Source organism: Xyrauchen texanus, chromosome 21, assembly GCF_025860055.1.
Source record: "Xyrauchen texanus isolate HMW12.3.18 chromosome 21, RBS_HiC_50CHRs, whole genome shotgun sequence".
In the NCBI taxonomy this organism is placed as follows: Eukaryota; Metazoa; Chordata; class Actinopteri; order Cypriniformes; family Catostomidae; genus Xyrauchen; species Xyrauchen texanus.
Window position 1 is genome coordinate 25,970,591 of NC_068296.1, and position 19,428 is coordinate 25,990,018.

Sequence of the window (19,428 nt, forward strand, 5' to 3'; positions counted from 1 at the left end):
AATCAAAGCCAAAATTAAGCTCAATAATCCATGTAACTTTAAATTAGGAGAGCTGCTAGAAAAACTCTCACCTGAATAACAACGGCAGCATGGTCCCTATTATGCAGCTCTGGCCTCCCAATGCAGGAATCTTCCATCCAATGAATATTCGATCTCTCTTTTGTTTTCGCAATTACGCCTAAGAGGCCCCCACATCTCTGCATTACGCATCTCCGCCAGCGTCGTTGGATCACCACAGCTGCCGCTCTGAGTGATAGAGCAGAAGACAATTTTATCTGATGACTCACTGAGGTCATGAGTGACTAAATTAATGTCGCTGAACTCATGCCTTGGATGATTCATCTTTGTGAAGACATCTAAACAGAGACCCACTAGGGATCCAATGTCATTTTAATGATTTAGAGATGAGCTTTATTTTGGTTACCTTTAGCTAAAAATAAATGTACTTTAAATCATGTGAGATGTTTTCTCAAATCAGAAATCTTCTACACATCTAAAGCTTTTAAAGCAAGATAAAGAGACCAATGTGAGAGTCATACATTTTAAGGTTCTGTGCTTGAACAGGTTTCATCTCAGTTGGTTTCTCAGGACAGTCAGCTTGAAAGTCTTTAGAATGAAGCTCAAGGTCAGAATTTTTAGTAATCTGTGGATTGTGTATCTGCCAATCTGCTGTACACTGAAGCTGCTCGTCTTGGCTTTGCCTCTGTGATGGAGGTGCATCAGAAACATCATGTAGACAACTGTCAGCAGCTACTGCCGGTGCGGGATCCTCTGTGACACAGCTATCGGCGTATTCATGGGCATAACGCTGATCTACTGCCAATCTGAACAGGTCTGCATGGTGGCCACTGGCAAGAAGTTGGGCATCATGTTGTGAGTGGGCAGAACTTTATGACAAACAGAGAAAAAAAAATAAAATTTTTGAATGCATTTGATTTAATTTATAAACTGTGGAGATATGCAATAAAACATTTGAATTCTCTTGATAAGGAATTTAAAACAGCGTACCATAGGGGAAAAAAATTACCAATACAAACAGCTGAATTTTTCACTGTGTGAGGCAAATCTGGAATACAGTGGCCCCAAAAAGGATTTAGAAAATTTAGCCACTCTTAAAAATGTATGAATGCCATTGCATTAGATAACAAAGATAACACCTGGCATTTATTTAAAAGAAAGGAAGTTTGTTAGTTTTTAACCTTGTGCGACCCTGCGTCAATATGTGTGGACTTGTATTTTGGCTTTGCTATTCGCAACACATAACTTAATTTAATTTAAACTGACTGATCTCAGCTTAGGAGACTCTGTGCTGTCAGTAAAGGGTTAAACGTTCAATGTATGGAGTTATGTGACAAAACAACATGGCGCAAATCACAGTGGAAATGCCAACAAATATACATATAGTTAAGAAACCTAACTACATTTTTACATTGAAACCTTTTACAGTAAAACCCCTCAACATGTTTGGTAGACATGGGACAATGGTAATCAGTACATAGATTTAGAATTTATAATGTATAATTTTATTTTAACATGGTTGGCATTGATTGGATGATGCTGACCATTACTTGTATCAGAATTAATTATGCTAATTTGTGATTGGTAAAAGGCTTCAGCTCTGGCTTTAACTTGTTTGTTTGACAGTACAAAGAGAGAAAATTGAGATTTTGTTGCCAAAGTAGAAAAAAGAACTAACAGAAAATGTTGTCAAGTGAAATAATATTTATTTGTATACTTTTCCCAATACACGTTGTTCCAAAGCAGCTTTACAGAAAATCAGCTGTAATGTCTGTAACGTCTCAAAAACACGAATAACCAACACTCCTGGAAACATGATAAAAAAAATCTGACTTTCTATAGCTTGGTATTATTTGAAATTTTCACAACTTAATCCCACTGTCCACATATGTGGACATCAATTTTTAGGAAAACTATTTGCTCTAGAAGATTTTTTATTTTTTTGCATGTTTATTAGTTGCTACTAGTTACAAATCAAAAAGGAAAATGGAAAATGCCCACATCAGTCACGCTCGGTCTCATGTAGATAATTGATAAAACAATAGATACTGTTTAAAATTAAGACAAAAAGTAATTTAAGTAATTTTCAAATGAGTGAAACATAGTGGCCCATAATGCGATGAACTACACCTCTGGTTACTGTTAGGACACCTGTGTGAACTTGAGGGGAACTGACTGACGGAGATACAACAGGTAAAAGTAATTGCACAAATGGCTCATAAAAGTGAGGTTAGTTCTGAGAAAAGGTCTAGCATCTTTTGTTTTGCAAAGGCCTCTTTGTTTTGTATTTTGTGATCTAATGAAAGTCATACATTTTTAGTGTGGCCAATTCTTCAAATACTCTTTGGGGCCACTGTCTAATGAGGTTGAAGTCCTCACAAAGGTGCCTCAATGCCACTCTAATTACTCTATTAGCCATGGCGAGTTTGTCCCCTCCTGCCCCTGACCCCTGAGCCCATCTCAGAAACCAGCTCTGTCACTCCAGATTCCCTGCTTTTCTAATCCTCTGACACGGTTAAGGGGCATCCTCTTTCCGCCACAACACACACACACATCTCATATATAACAATTCAGCACATAGTCATATAAAAAGCCACAAGAGTCAAATGCAATGTTCATTTGTAATGGGAAATACAGTAAACTGTTGAAAATGTTGAAACCCACTGCAAGCATAGAGATGTATATCAACATGTCTAATTTGATTACCTCATTAAAACAAATTAATGTCAAATTGCATATACAGTCCGCAATGGACATATTGAGAGCCAAACTTTGTTACAAGTTGTAAAATGTATGCCAAGGAAAATAAATACAATTCTTAAATAGTCACTCTACTTACTGACAACTGAAATTACCTCAGCTAAATTTCGGGAAGGGTTTTCGTTCACACAGAACTAAAGTGGCTTTACCGTAATACAACATGTATATTTATGATGCAATGGCAAGCCATTGAAAATCCCATTTTATTGCAGTGGTTTGGTGGTATTAAAAGAAATAGTTCACCCAAAAATTACACTTATTCCATAATTTACTCACTGTCATGCAAGTATGACTTTCTTTTATGGTACTTTTTGTGATTTTGGAGCTTGACAGCCTCAGTCCTCATTCATTTTCATTCTATGAATAAAAGTGGCCAGGATATTCTTCAAAAACGCACCTTTTTTGTTCCACGCAAGACAGTCATATGGGTTTGGAACAACATTAGTGTAAATAAATTATGAAAGAACTTTCATTTTGGGGGGGGGAACTCTTCTTTTAAATGAATCCCTTATAGTTCAGTTGTAACTCAGACATCCGCCGCCTGACTGCAATACAACGTTAAACCAGACTCTTCACCTAGCCAAAGCTGGGGACTGACACTGGGTCAGGTCAGATGTTAAACGGCTGCATCACTCCCCCTGGGAGTGCAAAAGACCCTTTGTGCAGAGTACGCTGCGGAAGGGTTAGGGGGTATCTCGAAAGTCCTCCAAGCCATGAGAGACCTCAGCTTGAACCACAGGACACACAGACTTCTGCCAATCATCCTTTATGAAACATGACAAGTGTTCTGCTTTATTTGCTGGTGGTCTGTGGCAGCGTCTAAGGGGGCTTTTGTATTGATAGAAGTAAAAATGTTATATCTTGTTGATATTCAGCATGTGTAGCCTAAGAACATAAGGAGTTTTATCCTACACACATAGACATGGGAATACTTAATCAATACAGATGTCAATACAAAGACATTTTTAATTTCTCAGCCAGTATCACAAGCTTTTAAAAATAAACACATAGTTAAAATTTTATATGCCACACTGCATTCAAAATTTTTACTACATATACACTTTGGTATGGACACTTTTCACAGACTGTGGTGATGCTTTTTCACCTTAAACTTTTTATATATAATGTGTATATATATATATTTTTTATTTATTTAAAATAAATTATTAACATTTATAACAATATTCTTTGTTAATTTACCCTGGCATTAATAAAAAATAAAAACACTGCTGTGATAGGGTTTCAAATACATCTTCTAATGGAAGAGATAGTAAATTTGATCTCTCAGTCTCCTCTGATGGCTGTTATAGAAGTTTATTCCACCATAGTTTACATCCGCTTCTCAAACCTGGAAATGAGTCCATTGTGTTCTTCCTCTAATTAATTGTTTCTACTTGAATTATTCTCATTAGTAAGTTGCTTTGGATCAAATTATCTGCTAAATTAATAAATGAAAATGTAAATTTGTTTATTAAATAAGTGAACATGCAAGAGATGGGAAGATGTGTAGAACTTGAATGATGGCTGTTCCAATTCTTCATAAATCTGCAGTTCCGTGGACACAACAATTTGTGTGGGTTTTGATATGTTACTGAATGCAGAGGCATCATGCCCAGCCAGACTGAGGGAGCATGGGCCCCCTTTGATTTTTGAACCAAAATATTTGAATGAATTGCTTGAAATGTAAAAAATTGATTTGTACATTTGATAATTAAATTAAATTACAGGAATATTCCAGGTTCAATACAAGTTAAGCTCAATTGACAGCATACGTGACATAATGTTGATTAACACAAAAATTCAACTTACTCCCTTTCTTTAAAAGAAGCAAAAATCGAGGTTACAGTGAGACACTTACGTACATTGGAAGTGAATGGGGCCAATTTTTGGAGGGTTTAAAAGGTAGAAATGTGAAGCTTATGATTTTATAAAAGCACTTACATTCATTCTTCTGTTAAAACTTCTGTATTATTTGAGCTGTGGAGTTGTTTAAATTATAATTTTTACAGTCATTTTAGGCTCTGACAGCATACTGCCCTATAACGGCTTTTCAGCCAGGTGCCTTTCAGTGGCCCAAACAGGGCATTAAGTATTTGGGTATTTTATTCCCAGCACATTTGTGTGATTTAGTTAGACTTAATATTGACCCTTAAATCAAAAGGTTTTCAAGCGATGTTGGCAGGTGGGCTTCATAACATTTATCGATGTTTGTGAATATTAATGTTATTAAAATTAATTGTACTCCAAAATTCGTCTACTTGCTACAGTCTCTCCCGATAGATGTCCTCCTCTCTTATTTCAAACAATTTGATTGCATAGTGAAGTCTTTCATTTGGAATGGGAAACATCCCAGATTACATTTCAGTAAGCTGCATAGGCCGACAAAAGTGGGCTAGGCAAACCGAAGATTTCGATTTATTATTATGCGTTCAGTCTCAGACATCTGGCTCATTGGTCGCTTCCACCTGAGAGAGCCCCTCCCTTGTTTTGTATTGAACAGGAAGTTCTTGGCCCTATTTCACCATTGCAAAGCCTTTCTATCAAACTAATCAGAGAAGTTAAATTACACCACGTTATCTCGCATTTGCACTCGGTATGTTTAATTCTGACATTTATTTAAATGTTGCCTCGAGCATATGGCTGAACCCCAAATTATGTGTTAATAAGTCCCCTTTGTGCTGGTCAGAGTGGATTGTGAAGGGGTTAAAATGCTCACAATAATACGCTATATGAGAGTGGAGTGTTGAGATCATTTGAAAATTTGGTTCAACATTTTGGGATTCCCAGATGTCAGTTATTTAGGTATTTACCTATTGGGAGGTAGCATGCACCCCCCTAGTGCGGCAGATAATATAGTGGTGATTACTGCTTTTGGAAAAGGTCATGACCTTTCATGGTCATGTGAGGCATCAGTGTATTACTCGCTGCTAATTCAGAGTCTGGGGGGCAGAGCTTCAAATTCTCTCAAGAGATTATGGAAGAAAGATTTAAACTTGGTATTGGAGGAGGGAGAGAGGGCTAGGATTCTAAAAAAAAATTAAGTTTGCATCTAGGGACGCAAGGGTGCGCATTATGCGATTCAAGATTTTACATAGATTTTATTGGACCACTCTAGATTGTATAGGCTTGGTCTTGAAGACACACCCACCTGCTGGTGATGCTAATCAGAGGATGGAGCCATAATCCATGTCTTTTGGGGGGGGGGGGTGTTAAGATCCAGGAGCTTTGGTTGAAGGTTCAAAGTTTTGTGTGTGATGTATTGGGCACTCGGGTTTCATTTTGCCACAGACTCAAGTTTTTTTGGCAATGGGGCGGTCATCGATGTTGAGAATAGACACATAAAGAGTTGGCTCCTAACCAGTGTCATGATCGCCAGACAGATATATTTAAGGGGATGGAGGTCGGCTGGAGCACCCTCATTTCAGGAGTGGTGTTGGGAGATAGGAAGGGTGGCGGCCTTTGAAGAAGAGTAATTTAGAAGACTGGGGAAATTTAGCTTGTTTATGGGGAAATGGGGCGGATATCTGGCGTTTATGGATGTGTGATTAATATTTTTATTTTTATTTTATTTTTTTTTATTTTTTTTTGTGTGTGTCTATAATCATGCCACCATTGGTGTATGAGTGTGTGTGTGAATGGGTGATTGGGACACAGTGTAAAGAGCTTTGGTAACCTCTAAGGTTAGAAAAAAGCACTATATAAGTGCAGACCATTTACCATGTATGTTCACTGGCATGTTGTTTGGGGCCAGAGTGGGGTTTGGGATTGGGAGAGGTAATAGTGGGGGTTAATTTTTGATTCTGTGTATAAATGTTTTGTTTTTCTGTGTTCAATATATGAATCAATAACAAATTATTCATCAGAAAAAAAAGTAACAAAAGGCTGTTTTACATGGTTCCTCGGTAGCCGCAGGTCCTGTATTTTTAGAATGGCATTTGTCTTTTTCTTTTTTTCTTTCTTTTTTATCCCATTTTCTCCCAAGTTGGAATGCCCAATTCCCACTACTTATTAGACCCTCATGGTGGCAAGGTTGATCACCTCAATCAGGGTGGCGGAGGACAAGTCCCAGTTACCTCCGGTTCTGTGACCGTCAATCTGCACATCTTATCATGTGGCTCACTGAGCATGACACCGACTCTGAGACTCTGCATGTGAAGGCTCATGCCACGCACAACTTACCACACACCCCATTGAGAGCGAGAACCACTAATCGTGACCACGAGGAGGTTATCCAGCGGGCCATTTTGGTTGCTTAGGAGACCTGGCTGGAGTCACTCCGCACACCCTGGATTCAAACTCGTGACTCCAGGGGTGGTAGTCAGCGTCAATACTCGCTGAGCTTCCCAGGCCCCCTAGTGGCATTTGTCAAGCTCATTCACTAGACATCAGCTGTTTTGTCTTGCATGACAACCTTTTGAGGCTGCTGCATGTCATTGACCATCTTATGAAGATAACTTTAATGAGCGGCATAGCTTTTATTTATTCAGTTCCCTTAAGCACAATCTAATCTGATCGATCACTCTCTGTTCCCTACATAGTTTAAATGTAGGTTAATGATGCCTCTGACTGAATTTGTATTAAATCATTGAGAACAACATAATACACAACCAGCACTTAACTTTAACAAAATTAGACATCAGAATGTTCTAGAGCAGGGGTCGGCAACCTATGACATGCGTGCTAGCATTGGTACATGGTGGGGTAATCACTGGCGAGAGAGGAGTAGACTATTTTATTCATATAAATTCCACACCTGCATTCCAATCTCCATCTTGATGTAATCCTTCCTCATGATCACACAGCATGTTTTCATCAGCTGAATGGGAGACTAAACATTATTAATGTGTGATGAGACTGCAGTATACCCAACAGACTTGTGCAGTGCGTGCAAGTCATTCAAGCATCATGAGCCGGCAGCACTTCACGTTCGGTTAATTCGTAAACACGCCTGCTTTGCTTCGGTCAGGCTGCGTAAATGACAGCCTACATTCCATGTTTCATTTGTTTCTTTTTACTTTCAAAACACCACATGATGTAATAAGGAAAAAAAACACAAAAAAAACATTGGATTTCCAACCCAGCATACAGTCACACCCTCCTTAAACAATGGTCAAACTAAAAATTACATAAAACAATTAAAAGAGAAAACATAAAACATCAATTCAAAATATAAATTAAACCTGGAAATAAAGTTTGTAGATTTTGCAGGTGCAATTCACTGAAAATGGCTAAATAGTTGATCGGCTTGTGATGTGCAAATGGCGTGATCACGAGGAAGGATTACATCAAGATGTAGATTGGAATACAGGTGCGAAAAACATCAAATAAATAAAATAGCCTGCTCCTCTCTCGCTGTTGTTTGCATGCTAGTGATTACATGATTAAAATGGCATAATATAAGACAAATTTAAGATTCCGCACAATTTCGTGATTAGTAATTAAATAAGCAAATTTGTTACATTAACTGTAACTCATTTTGTGCAAAAGGACAGGTTTTCTTTCATTAAAGCACTGTGATGCTCAGTGAAAATTCACATACAGGATCATGATTATATCATAACCATCGGTTTTGCACACAATTTCACTCAAACACTTATGCTGATAATATAATTTGTAACGAAAAATAAATGATTAAATAAGAAAAATGCTAAATAGAAAAATGTTTACAAATGTTTTTCATACTTTTGGGGGGTAGGGTTGGCTAGGCCATTGACCAGGAAAATAAAAAATGGCACTCCATGTCAAAAAGGTTGCCGACCCCTGTTCTAGAGACTGAAATCAGACATCTACCTGATCTTCATCTTTTGTTGCTGGAGGAGTAAATCATGCTTCCTCTGCTGTGCCTGACACAGGGCCTGGAAACTCCACTGCTCTCCTGGACCTTTAGTGGGCGCTGTTGTTGCGCCAGTCTGCTCATTATTCAACTTAATCAAGCCAGGCACTGTCTCCAGAAGCAAGGACCTGAGGGAAAACATGGATTTATATGATGAACATTTTAAGTGAACAGACCACACAAAATGCTGAAAGCTCTATGAATTAATTAGTCTAATTTTTATAACTGTTTATTTTATAAAGCTTAAGGCAGTTTTAAAGAAAAGCTTTCAATTGCAAAACTTTCAAAAACTTAAAGAAATTTAATCTTGAGGCCTCAATCTAGATAAAATAATAAACAGTGTGCCACTAAAAAAAGAAAATGAAAACAAATAGGGGTAAATCAATTATTTTAAACAATTATGATTTAAATACCCAAAACAGTAAGCATATCAGAGTAATATGTAATGTTATCCAATTGACTGTCCTCTGCAATCATAAAAGCTTGTGGAAATGTAAGTTCCAGCCCCTCCCTCCCTGTCTCCATGGCTTTTCTATTGGAGAATATTTACATTGAGCAGATGAAATCAGTTAGGATAGAGGTATAAAATGTTTAATGAGTTTGACATTCTGGACTGCAGAGAATCAAAAGAACGTTTGTGTGCTAAGTAAAAGGGTTGGTCAGAGTCTGCCTTTCTGTGAGAAACAGCATGATGACACTCAGCTTGGATTAGAAGTGAACAAGGGTTTGCTGGCCTCACTCCAGAGTTGTGACAGTTATTCATGTGAGCCATTATTGCATTTGTTGGTCTGTTTTTAAATGTGTGAGGATGTATGAGAAAACGCAGGTGTGGCCTATTTTGTAAAGCATGCTGAAAGAAGTCAAATAAATTTTGCACAAAAAAAAGCAGCTTTTTTTTTTTTTATTCAATCCTCAAATATATATATATATATATATATATAAATAAAAAAAAAAAGTCATGCAACCAATGAAATTTAAATGAACTGTGTTGATTCAACTAAAAAACGTGTATCTTGTGAGCTTTATTATTTGTGTTGGAACAACAATATTTTTTTGTTTGGTTAAACTAAACTGGGCTGAGTATTTCTAGTTCCCAGCATGCTTTACATGGGACTCAAAAGAGAGTGTAAATGTTCAAATGAAGTGCTATTTTATGTGTCTTTGCAAGATGAATATAAAGGGGGAGATATAGTATGTTAATGTTTTGCTATGTTGATATTTAGAAGAATTTTTCTTATGTTGTAGCTTTGGGAGTTCCCATCATGGTGAAGAGTGGAGCTTGAGCCTAGGTTGAGGACCAACACATTTGTATTCTTGATTTTGCTTTATTCATCGAGCAATTGCAGTATAACCATAACATAGCGAACAAGTTAAATTTGGTAGTGCTTCCTGCCAACATGTACTTAGCATAATAACATTTACTGTCACTAGCTAACATATCACAAAAAGTTATTTTGACATATTACATTTGGTTGGGTTTGCTTGATTCAGTTATGTTCCCTGTACTTGAAGTAGTCAAGTTAAAATACAAGGTAATTTCAATTTAATAAAACTACTTTCAAACATGTGGAAACACTGTCCATGATAGAATCAAGTTCAGCCAAAGGGTTATTTATTTTAGTGTATAATCCGTAGCAATTCATTTATTGTAGTATTATTGTAGAATTTTAGGATTATTGTAGTCATTTGTTATTTAGAGTTTGTTGTGTGTTTGTCCTTGTTACCATTCCAAATAATATTGCTGATATGTTTATGACATTTATAAAAATTGTATTTATATATAATAGTAAAATACAAAATACACAAAGTGTAAAAATGTATTTTACAAAAAAGCCTTAATTTTGGCTTTATTCAAACCCTTGTTTTGTCGCAGACAGCCCCAGATCAAGAGCAAATCAAAAAGCTTCACTTTCACAAACATCAGAGCATGGTCATGTTTATGGTCACGATATGTTCAGTCGTCAGGCTCAATTGCAACCTAAAAGTGGACTCTATTCTGTTCATCACTTAGTGAAAACTTCCCTGCAAACAAAGAGTTTTAGAGCCGTTCAATTAATCTAGCTAAAGTCCCTCTGTTCTCCCAGACTCTGAACACTCAGGCGCTGTGTCCTGCTTTGAAATTTCCTTCGGTCCTTTAATTTAGCCTTTGTTATCACTGGATGAGGATGAAAGAGCAATGGGGAGAGAGGAAAATACAGGCTCTAATTCCGTTGTTGGCATATAGGGTTAGACTAAGTTCAGTGGAATCCAGAGACCGGCGAGTGAATTTCCTATCCGTCATTCCCGAATAAAACAGATGAAAAGACAACATATATTTCACCTCAAACTTCTCCTGATTCCAACAGAATTCAGGTGTCTCGAAGCATATTTAGAAAATTTTGTTTTTAAATTGCTGTCTTAAAATTTGGCGCACATGGAGTGACATGCCGGAAAAACTGTGAGGCGAAGCTCAACAGTCAAAAATGTCTGTGTAGGGCATATTAGAAAACATATAAAAAAACACACACAAAAGAAAAATAGTGCAGACAGATGCAAGAATGCATCTTGTGTAAACTGCACCTTAAGAAAGATTCTGAAAAGAGTCCTGGAAAATAAATGTGGTACCAATCTGAGCTATTGAACTACATGACACTTTGAAATAAAGGATTTTTTTCAAATTTTAACAGGATGAACAGGCTGATTGGTACCTCAGTGTAGGCTAATACCAATATGCTTATATAATTTTCTTGATCTCCTTGTTCTGTCTCTAACAAAAGATTATCATCACATAAGAACAAACAAATTGCACAATTTTAAATCAACCCATTTAAGTATAATTAAAAACACTCATCAAACTGCTGGCACTTTAGAGTAGGAGCACATTTGCTTTTAAAAATATTCCCCCTCTGAGCAAATATTTTCAGAATTATGAGCACTTAAGTCCACGTGCGTACAGATGTCATTGGGAAATCCAATAGCAGACACAGATACAATTGCTGGTGTGCTGATATGGGCGGGAAGCTCGGCGGTAAAGAGGAATGTTTATTCTGCTTTAAACGCCTGGTGCACTTCCAGGCAATGTCCCCATTCACATTAGTTTCACATTTTTGGACAATTATGAAATGCTCAGTGACTTTTGCTGGAATGCACACATAACAGCTTCAGCACAATCCCAGATAAATCTTTCCATTAATGAAGGGGGAACCACAACTTCTCTAAATCCTTGTGCGACCCCCGCGAACACATGCGTGGACATTGTATTTTGGCTTCACTATATGCATAATTTAATTTAATTTAAACTGACTGATCTCAGTTCAGGAGTCTTTCGATGGGCCAAGTCAAATGACATAACAACATGGTAATGGCCATAGCAGAGTCTTTGGGAGAAATGGCAAAAAAAACTACATCTGGTAAGAAACCTAACTACGTTTTTACATTGAAACCTATTTGAGTCAAAAGATTAGAGTTCCTCGTTTCATCCAATATCCCGTTTTAAAATTTTGAGTGATTTATCGCAAAATGTACACACTACTAAACACAATGTACACTAATGTGTACAATAGTACAAGGTTTTCGTTAGAAATCCTATACTGTATTTACTGTGCATTTTCACATTGAGAATTTATTTTTATTATTTTAGAGGCTTTATATGGAGTTAGGATGAAAGTAAGGTGAAATTAAAGCTGTTCTGAGACCAGTGCAGACAGACAGCACACTGGGGGTTAAGTCATTCACTAAATAGGGAACAAGGGAGAAACCTATATATTTCCTATGAAGCCAAGTGCATAAAATCCAAACTCCCTATCAAAAGTTCTGTTTCAGGCTGCAGATGATGTTTGCACCACTCAATATGTTTTGCAGTGATTAGATGATGTTGGCCATTACTTGAATCAAAATTAGTTATGCTAATTTCTGATTGGTAAAATGCGTCAGCTCTGGCTATAACTTGCTTGTTTGACAGTGCAAAGAGAGAACATTGAGATTTTGTTGCCAAAGTAGAAAAATTTATTAAATTAAAATTAAAATCAAGTCAAATTATATGACAGGTTGTGTAGAGCCAACAACCTGTCCCTGAATGTCGACAAAACAAAAGAGATGGTTGTTGACTTTAGGAGAGCACAAGGTGAACACACTCCGCTGAACATCGACGGCTCCTCTGTGGAGATCGTCAAAAGCACCAAATTCCTTGGTGTTCACTTGGCGGAGAACCTCAACTGGTCCCTCAACACCAGCTCTATCACCAAGAAAGCCCAGCAGCGTCTCTACTTTCTTCGAAGGCTGAGGAAAGCACATCTCCCAACCCCCATCCTCACTACATTCTATAGAGGGACTATTGAGAGCATCCTGAGCAGCTGCATCACTGCCTGGTTTGGGACTTGCACCGTTTCGGACCGCAAAGCCCTGCAGAGGATAGTGAGGACAGCTGAGAAGATCATTGGGGTCTCTCTTCCCTCCATCAAAGACATTTACAAAAAACACTGTATCCGCAAAGCAACCAGCATTGTGGACGACCCCACACACCCCTCACACAAACTCTTTACCCTCCTCCCGTCTGGCAAGAGGTACCGAAGCATTCGGGCCCTCACGGCCAGACTGTGTAACAGCTTCTTCCCCCAAGCCATCAGACTCCTCAATACTCAGAGACTGGTTCGACACACACGTGTCCTGAATTGCACTTTAATTACTGTCACTTTATAACTGTCTGCTACCTCAATAACTGCTATGTGCATAGAACATTATCTCATAGTATGTTATGTTTACATTTTTAGAAACTGTCATCTTTTTGCACTACTGAGTACTGGTCGGCGCTGCACTGTCTATTGTCCTGTTCATTGTCAGTAATTTGTTGTACTGTCCTGTACTTTTTGCACATGTTTGCACGTGCACTTTATATAGGTATATGTAGGTTTTTTTATATAGGTATTTTATTTCGTTGTGTTGTCTCATGTGGTCCTGTGTTGGTCCTTTGTTGTTTTTATGTAGCACCATGGTCCTGGAGGAACGTTGTCTCGTTTTGCTGTGTACTGTACTAACTGTATATGGATGAAACGACAATAAAAACCACTTGACTTCACTTGACTTGATATGAATTTGTTTAGTTTTTGATTTTTGCTTTTCCCAATGCACATTGTTCCAAAGCAGCTTTACAGAAAATCAGCTGTATTGTCTGTAACATCTCATAAACATGAACAACCAACACTCCTGGAAACATAATACACCATTTGATATAAAACAAATCTGAATTTCTATTGCTTGTTATTATTGAACATTTTACAACTTAGTCCTGCTGTCCACATATGTGGACATACATTTTTAGGACATCTATTTGCTCTAGAATTTGCATGTTTATTAGCTGCTACTAGTTATAAATCAAAAAGTGAACTGGAAAATCCACAGCAGACACGCTCGAGTCTCAGGAGGTTAAACAATTATACTAGTTCCAGTCATCTATTTTGATTGGTCAGGCAGCATTCCAAAAGTGTCAATATTTAACAACACTTAGATGCTTCACTGTTTGTATCACTCCACTTGTCTATGTTCGTTAACAAACAGCTGTGAGTTTTCTGACGACATTTTATCCAACTTTGGCTTCTTTTGGAGCTATTTTTGGTTGACAGAGCAAAACTATTCAAAATAGCTGGCCATATTTAGTAAAACAGTTCTATAGCTCATGAGACATTGCTTAAATGGACCATCTCAATAGCAAAAACTCACTTTGGCCTGGTAAGATTATACATTATACACAAGATCTGCTCTCAGTTTAACAGTCTGATAATGGACTAATCTTCAACCAATAAATATCTAAATATACATAAATAAACTGGTTCCCTAAGTCACACCTACCTCCAGTTGTTGTCCTGCTGTAGTGGGTTGCCAGTCAGGTTAATTTCTTGGAGCCCAGTACATCCCTGAAGATTCAGACAAACGTTCTGCAAGTCTAAAGTGAGAACAACTCCTCATGAGGCCGAGACACTTCTATTAAATCTATTCATTGGTATAATTCTATTCTGGAGAGAGCTGGGAATGCACAACAAATATTAGTGTTACATTCTGGTCTAAATTAGAACTCAGATATCATAATAAAGACTTATAGAAAAAGATCACTGTGTTATATATATATTTTATATATATAACTATATTAATAAATATAGTTAATATTATCTTTAAATATACAAATATACAAATGCTTTCAAAAGCATTTTTTGTCAAGCCACCCCATGTCCACAACTCACCTGACAGACAGTTGTGGCTGACATCCAGTGTCTTCAAAGAGATCAAGTCCAAGAGTGGAATTAAATAAGTTATACTGAGGGAAAAAGTGAATCATTATTTTAAACAATAAACAAACATCTTAGCATTGCATATTCACATGGGTTTCTTCCATACTGTATGACTACTGCCCTGGCCCTTTTATGAGCATATGGGGGCATTAAGCAAATGCCAACCCACCCAAGAATGACACCACATTACAGTCTGACATTTAAATTTATGCATTTGGAATACCCTTTTATCCAAAGCGACTTACAGAGCACTTATTACAGGGACAATCCCCCTGAACAACCTAGATTTAAGTGCCTTGCTCAAGGACACAATGGTGTTGGCTGTGGGGATCAAGCCAGCAACCTTCTGCTTACCAGTTCTGTGCTTTAGCTCACTATGCCACTACTAAATTTTGAATATATTGATTTAAATTGGAATATATTAATTACACAAAACACAAAATTACGCAAAAAAAAAAAAATTATTAACAAACACTTAACAATAAATTACCAATAAATAAATATACAAATGAACAATACATTTCTATAAATAACTGTATATACAAAAAATGTAGAAAAAAAAAAACCTGACCTTGCTTTGTGGGGCCACCTGGTGGCTCGGAGGACCTAAACAGCCGCTTATACCACTTAGAGCTAGAAACAGCCCTGCCACTGCCTCAGAAAATGTTTAATTGAAAGAATTAACTTTTACTTTAAGTAGCACTTGATTGTGAGAGAGAAACCTAAAGAAGTGCCTACCTACACAGCATAGGTGCTGAAATGATGCCCAAAAGCTCCCTAGTTTGGCAGCTGACTAGATTAGGAGCTACAGCTGTTCTCTATATTGAGGCCTACCTGTTTTGAGCCACAGAGAGGTTTTGTAGCAAAGGTAACCAATGAGATTCCAGATTATGTATAGAGGAAATCAGATTGTCATCCAGAAAAAGGTCCCTCAGAAGAACGTGGTTCTGCAGGACAGGTAGCTATGCCACAGGACAGACACAAAAAAACAACCATATGATGAAGTAAATGTCAACCTGTCTGTTCTAACCATGAACACTGTCCCATGAGCAAGGGAAACTCAATGGGCGGAAACTCAAATCTCTTCCTGAATATGAGACCTCATTGACTAACATCCACACACTGAGCACAACAGATAACGATAATTGAATTAAAGTGATGGCAGCCAAGGATTGCAGTCTAATGGGTGAGCAAGTTTTGGTATGAAAATAACATTTACAAAGGCTGTCATCATTATATTTTAGTTCTCTCCAATGGCAAATGCATTTCTTGTAATCAACACTGTCAAGTTACTAATTTCCTGGACATTTGAATGGAAATATGTTTCTACATAGAATCTAACAGGTGAAAATCTCTTATTTCAGTCTAGGTAATTAAAGTAAGAATGCAAAACAGTTCTCATTCACAGACAAAAAAAACTAAATAATGGGGGCGGGGGGTGATGTCATCTTTTAACTTGTAAGGTTGAGTAAGATTTACCTCAGTCAGACTGTTTCCTCTCAGGTCCAGCGTGTTAAGCAGAGCACAATTCTCCAAACCTTCGATGTGGCTTAGGTGGTTGTGCGAACAGTCTAGATGCAGTAGGGTATAAATTTCATTCAAACCTCTTGTGCTGAGCAGCTGGTTATGGTCCACTGACAATCTCAGAAGCATTTTCAGGGATCCTAAACCACCTAAGAGAACAAAGATATTTCATCAAGTCAATGCCACTGTAGAAACCTGGTTAGAGTGTATGAGAATCATTCAAGGCACAGTGAAAATATCTAATACCAGCCAAAGAATAATCTAATCTAAAAAGGCAATATTGGCAGGACATCATCAAACACTGACAGCATAAACCTTTTAACTGCATTTATCCCCTTTCTTAATGATATTTATCCATATTTTTTCAATATGAAGCCAATTTTTCATAAGTGAGATATATTTGGAGAGCCATAAGAGAGAGAGAGAGAGAGAAGGGCAATATGAAGAAACCAAACTGGAACAATGCTGCCTTCTACTGGATCACGGCTGAATGTTATATGCTAATTCAATGCCACACTTGTTGTGCTATAAAGTATACATCATATGCATTTTAGTTCTTCTCTTTCTAGAATGCACTTGTTAAAAAATAAATAGAATATAGCATACAATTTATCAACACTTGCGTCTAGTAAAGACACTCACCAATTCGGGAGATGTTGTTGTGTGAGAGCTGAAGCACTTGTAGATTTTCAGCACCATCAAGGCCATGAATGTTTGTCAGCTGGTTCCTGCCAAGCAGGAGGACCTGAAGTCTGGCCAGACCTCCACAATCCAGAAGGCTAATGGAGTTCTCCTTAACGTAAGAAAGAATAGGATAAGAAAAGTTTTTAAGAAATTTCTTCTTAGCTACGATTTTCTTCTTAATTGTAACTTAACAAAGAAGTTAAGAATATTTGGTATTCCCAAATAAACTCCTTAAGAAAGTTCTTATCTTTTTTCTTAAGATTGTAAAAACTTAAGAAGCATTCAAATTCTCAAAAAAAGAAAATTCTTAAATATTGTTTAGGAATATTTAAGAATTTAGGATAACTTCACAGTTGTCTTAAATCCTAAAAGGTAAGATTTTTAATGAATTTACGTTGAGTCTGAAGTCGCAATGGGCTTATTATGTAGAAATGTTATTTTAGACCCAAAAAAAAAAAAACAGTTTTTGACTGTTTTGTGTTTAATTATATTTTTTAAGTCTTGTAAATCATTTAAATGTTATCACCAAATAAAAAATAAAAAATTGTTTTGAAGCTTCTTAATGTGGTGACCAATCATGCTAATTCAAATGGATGCACTGCATATAGTGCTCTCTCTCTCTCTCTCAACGATATTTGAGTTCATTGAAACTTAATAATTATAACAATAGAAAGCTGAGACTTTCTTTTTCACCCCCCATCCACATCCCTATCAGAGCTAGGCACAGCAGAGATAGCCTCCGACACTTTTTCCCATTTACTTTCTAACGTGATATTATTATCAAGCTTCCTAAGGAGAACATTTACCTTGCAGTAATTTCCTCAACAAGAACATGTAAAATTAAAAGATATCAAATGATTAGCAGCAAGTAAATACTCTTATGACAGAGAAACGTCTCCGTTTAAACAACCTCGGTTCCTTGAGATGAAGGAAACGAGACATTGCAGTAAACGCTTTTGGAGAATTCCTTTTCCGACAACCTAATCGAAGCCCTTGTATAATAACAGCAATCCTATGATTTCCAATGGTATTTGAGCTCCGCCCCTTTAAGCGCACAGTTGGCCTATATAAGTGGGCATTCGATCACCATTTCTTCAGAATTCTCTGACTGAAGGACAAGAGCACATCGCCGATACCTAAAAACTCTGAAGTAGTAGTGCGACCAGATTTCACAATGTCTCATTCCCTTCATCTCAGGGAACCGAGGTTGCATGTGTAAATGGAGACGTTCCCTTTCGATTATGGTTCACTCAACATTGTGGTAAACAGCTTTGATCCCATCACGCCACACTACATGACGTCATACCTCGAGAGATACACCAGGGTATAAACACTTGTAAAAATAATATGTATGTGAGGTCACTGGCCTGCTGGACGGTGACTTATTACAACATATTTCAAGTGTATAGAATAATAATGAACCCCACATGGTGACAACCAGATGGGAAGATAATCTTATGCTGGGGATATATTTGAGTCATACACAGTATCAATGTAACCCCTTTCATAACCAGAGGTTGTGAGGGAGATTTATTCTTTTGTAAGTGCTTGCGACTTTAGAGAGAGTAATTTGGACAACAGCCTACACATGCAGTTATATTAAAATTACAACAGGTACCCCACCCATAGTAAAGGAGCTTGGGCTCACTAGTTGGGTGTTAGGATATAGATGCCACATCTATATTATAAAACCTCACGAATGTGTTTTACGAAAACCATCCTGCTGCAAGGCATATGTCCTGCAGGGGCACACCGTTTGTCCATGTCCATGAAGAGGCCATGCCTCTAGTTGAATGCGCTTTCACACCAATAGGGCATTTCACTCCCTGTGAATTATAGGCAAGGGCGATCGTATCAACGATCCAGTGAGAGAGGCTTTGCTTAGGTACGGACATGCCTTTTGTGCATTCTCCTAACAAACAAAGAGCTGATCTGACAGCCTAAACTTGCGGGTATGCTCCATATACATGTGTAGTTCCCACACAGGGCATAATTAATGCGCTAATTGCTCTTCATCCGAATTAAACGGTGGGGGAGAGAAAGCTTGTAGGTGAAATACTTGAGCTTTAAATGGCATGGAAAGCACCTTAGGCACACAGCCTTTTTGGGTTTGATGGTGGCCTTTGAAAGCCCTGGTTCAAATTCCAGACATGAACTGTCAATTGACAGTGCCTGTAGCACCCTCAGCACCAGATTTAAATCCTACGTTGGGACTGTAGCAGGGCGAAGGGGGTTCAAACACCTAGCTCATGACTGCCCATAGAGGAGCCAGCCTCTGGGGTGTGAAATGCAGAGATAGTCGCTACATAGACCTTAGGTGTTGACGAAAGACTTGTGTCCAGCCACTCT

At 37.6% G+C, this 19,428-nt stretch overlaps 1 protein-coding gene across 1 annotated transcript in view; it reads right to left on the bottom strand.

Moving 5' to 3' along the window:
- Positions 1-19,428, bottom strand: part of lrriq1 (leucine-rich repeats and IQ motif containing 1) — a 44,571-nt gene that overhangs the window by 15,887 nt on the left and 9,256 nt on the right. Inside the window, exons 10-17 of the mRNA XM_052152219.1 lie at positions 17,038-17,188; positions 16,351-16,544; positions 15,706-15,833; positions 14,824-14,897; positions 14,435-14,528; positions 8,569-8,739; positions 540-887; positions 72-246 (exon numbers count right to left, since the gene is read on the bottom strand). Of these exons, the coding sequence (XP_052008179.1) occupies positions 72-246; positions 540-887; positions 8,569-8,739; positions 14,435-14,528; positions 14,824-14,897; positions 15,706-15,833; positions 16,351-16,544; positions 17,038-17,188 (1,335 nt within the window). The remainder of the gene's footprint in view (positions 1-71; positions 247-539; positions 888-8,568; positions 8,740-14,434; positions 14,529-14,823; positions 14,898-15,705; positions 15,834-16,350; positions 16,545-17,037; positions 17,189-19,428) is intronic.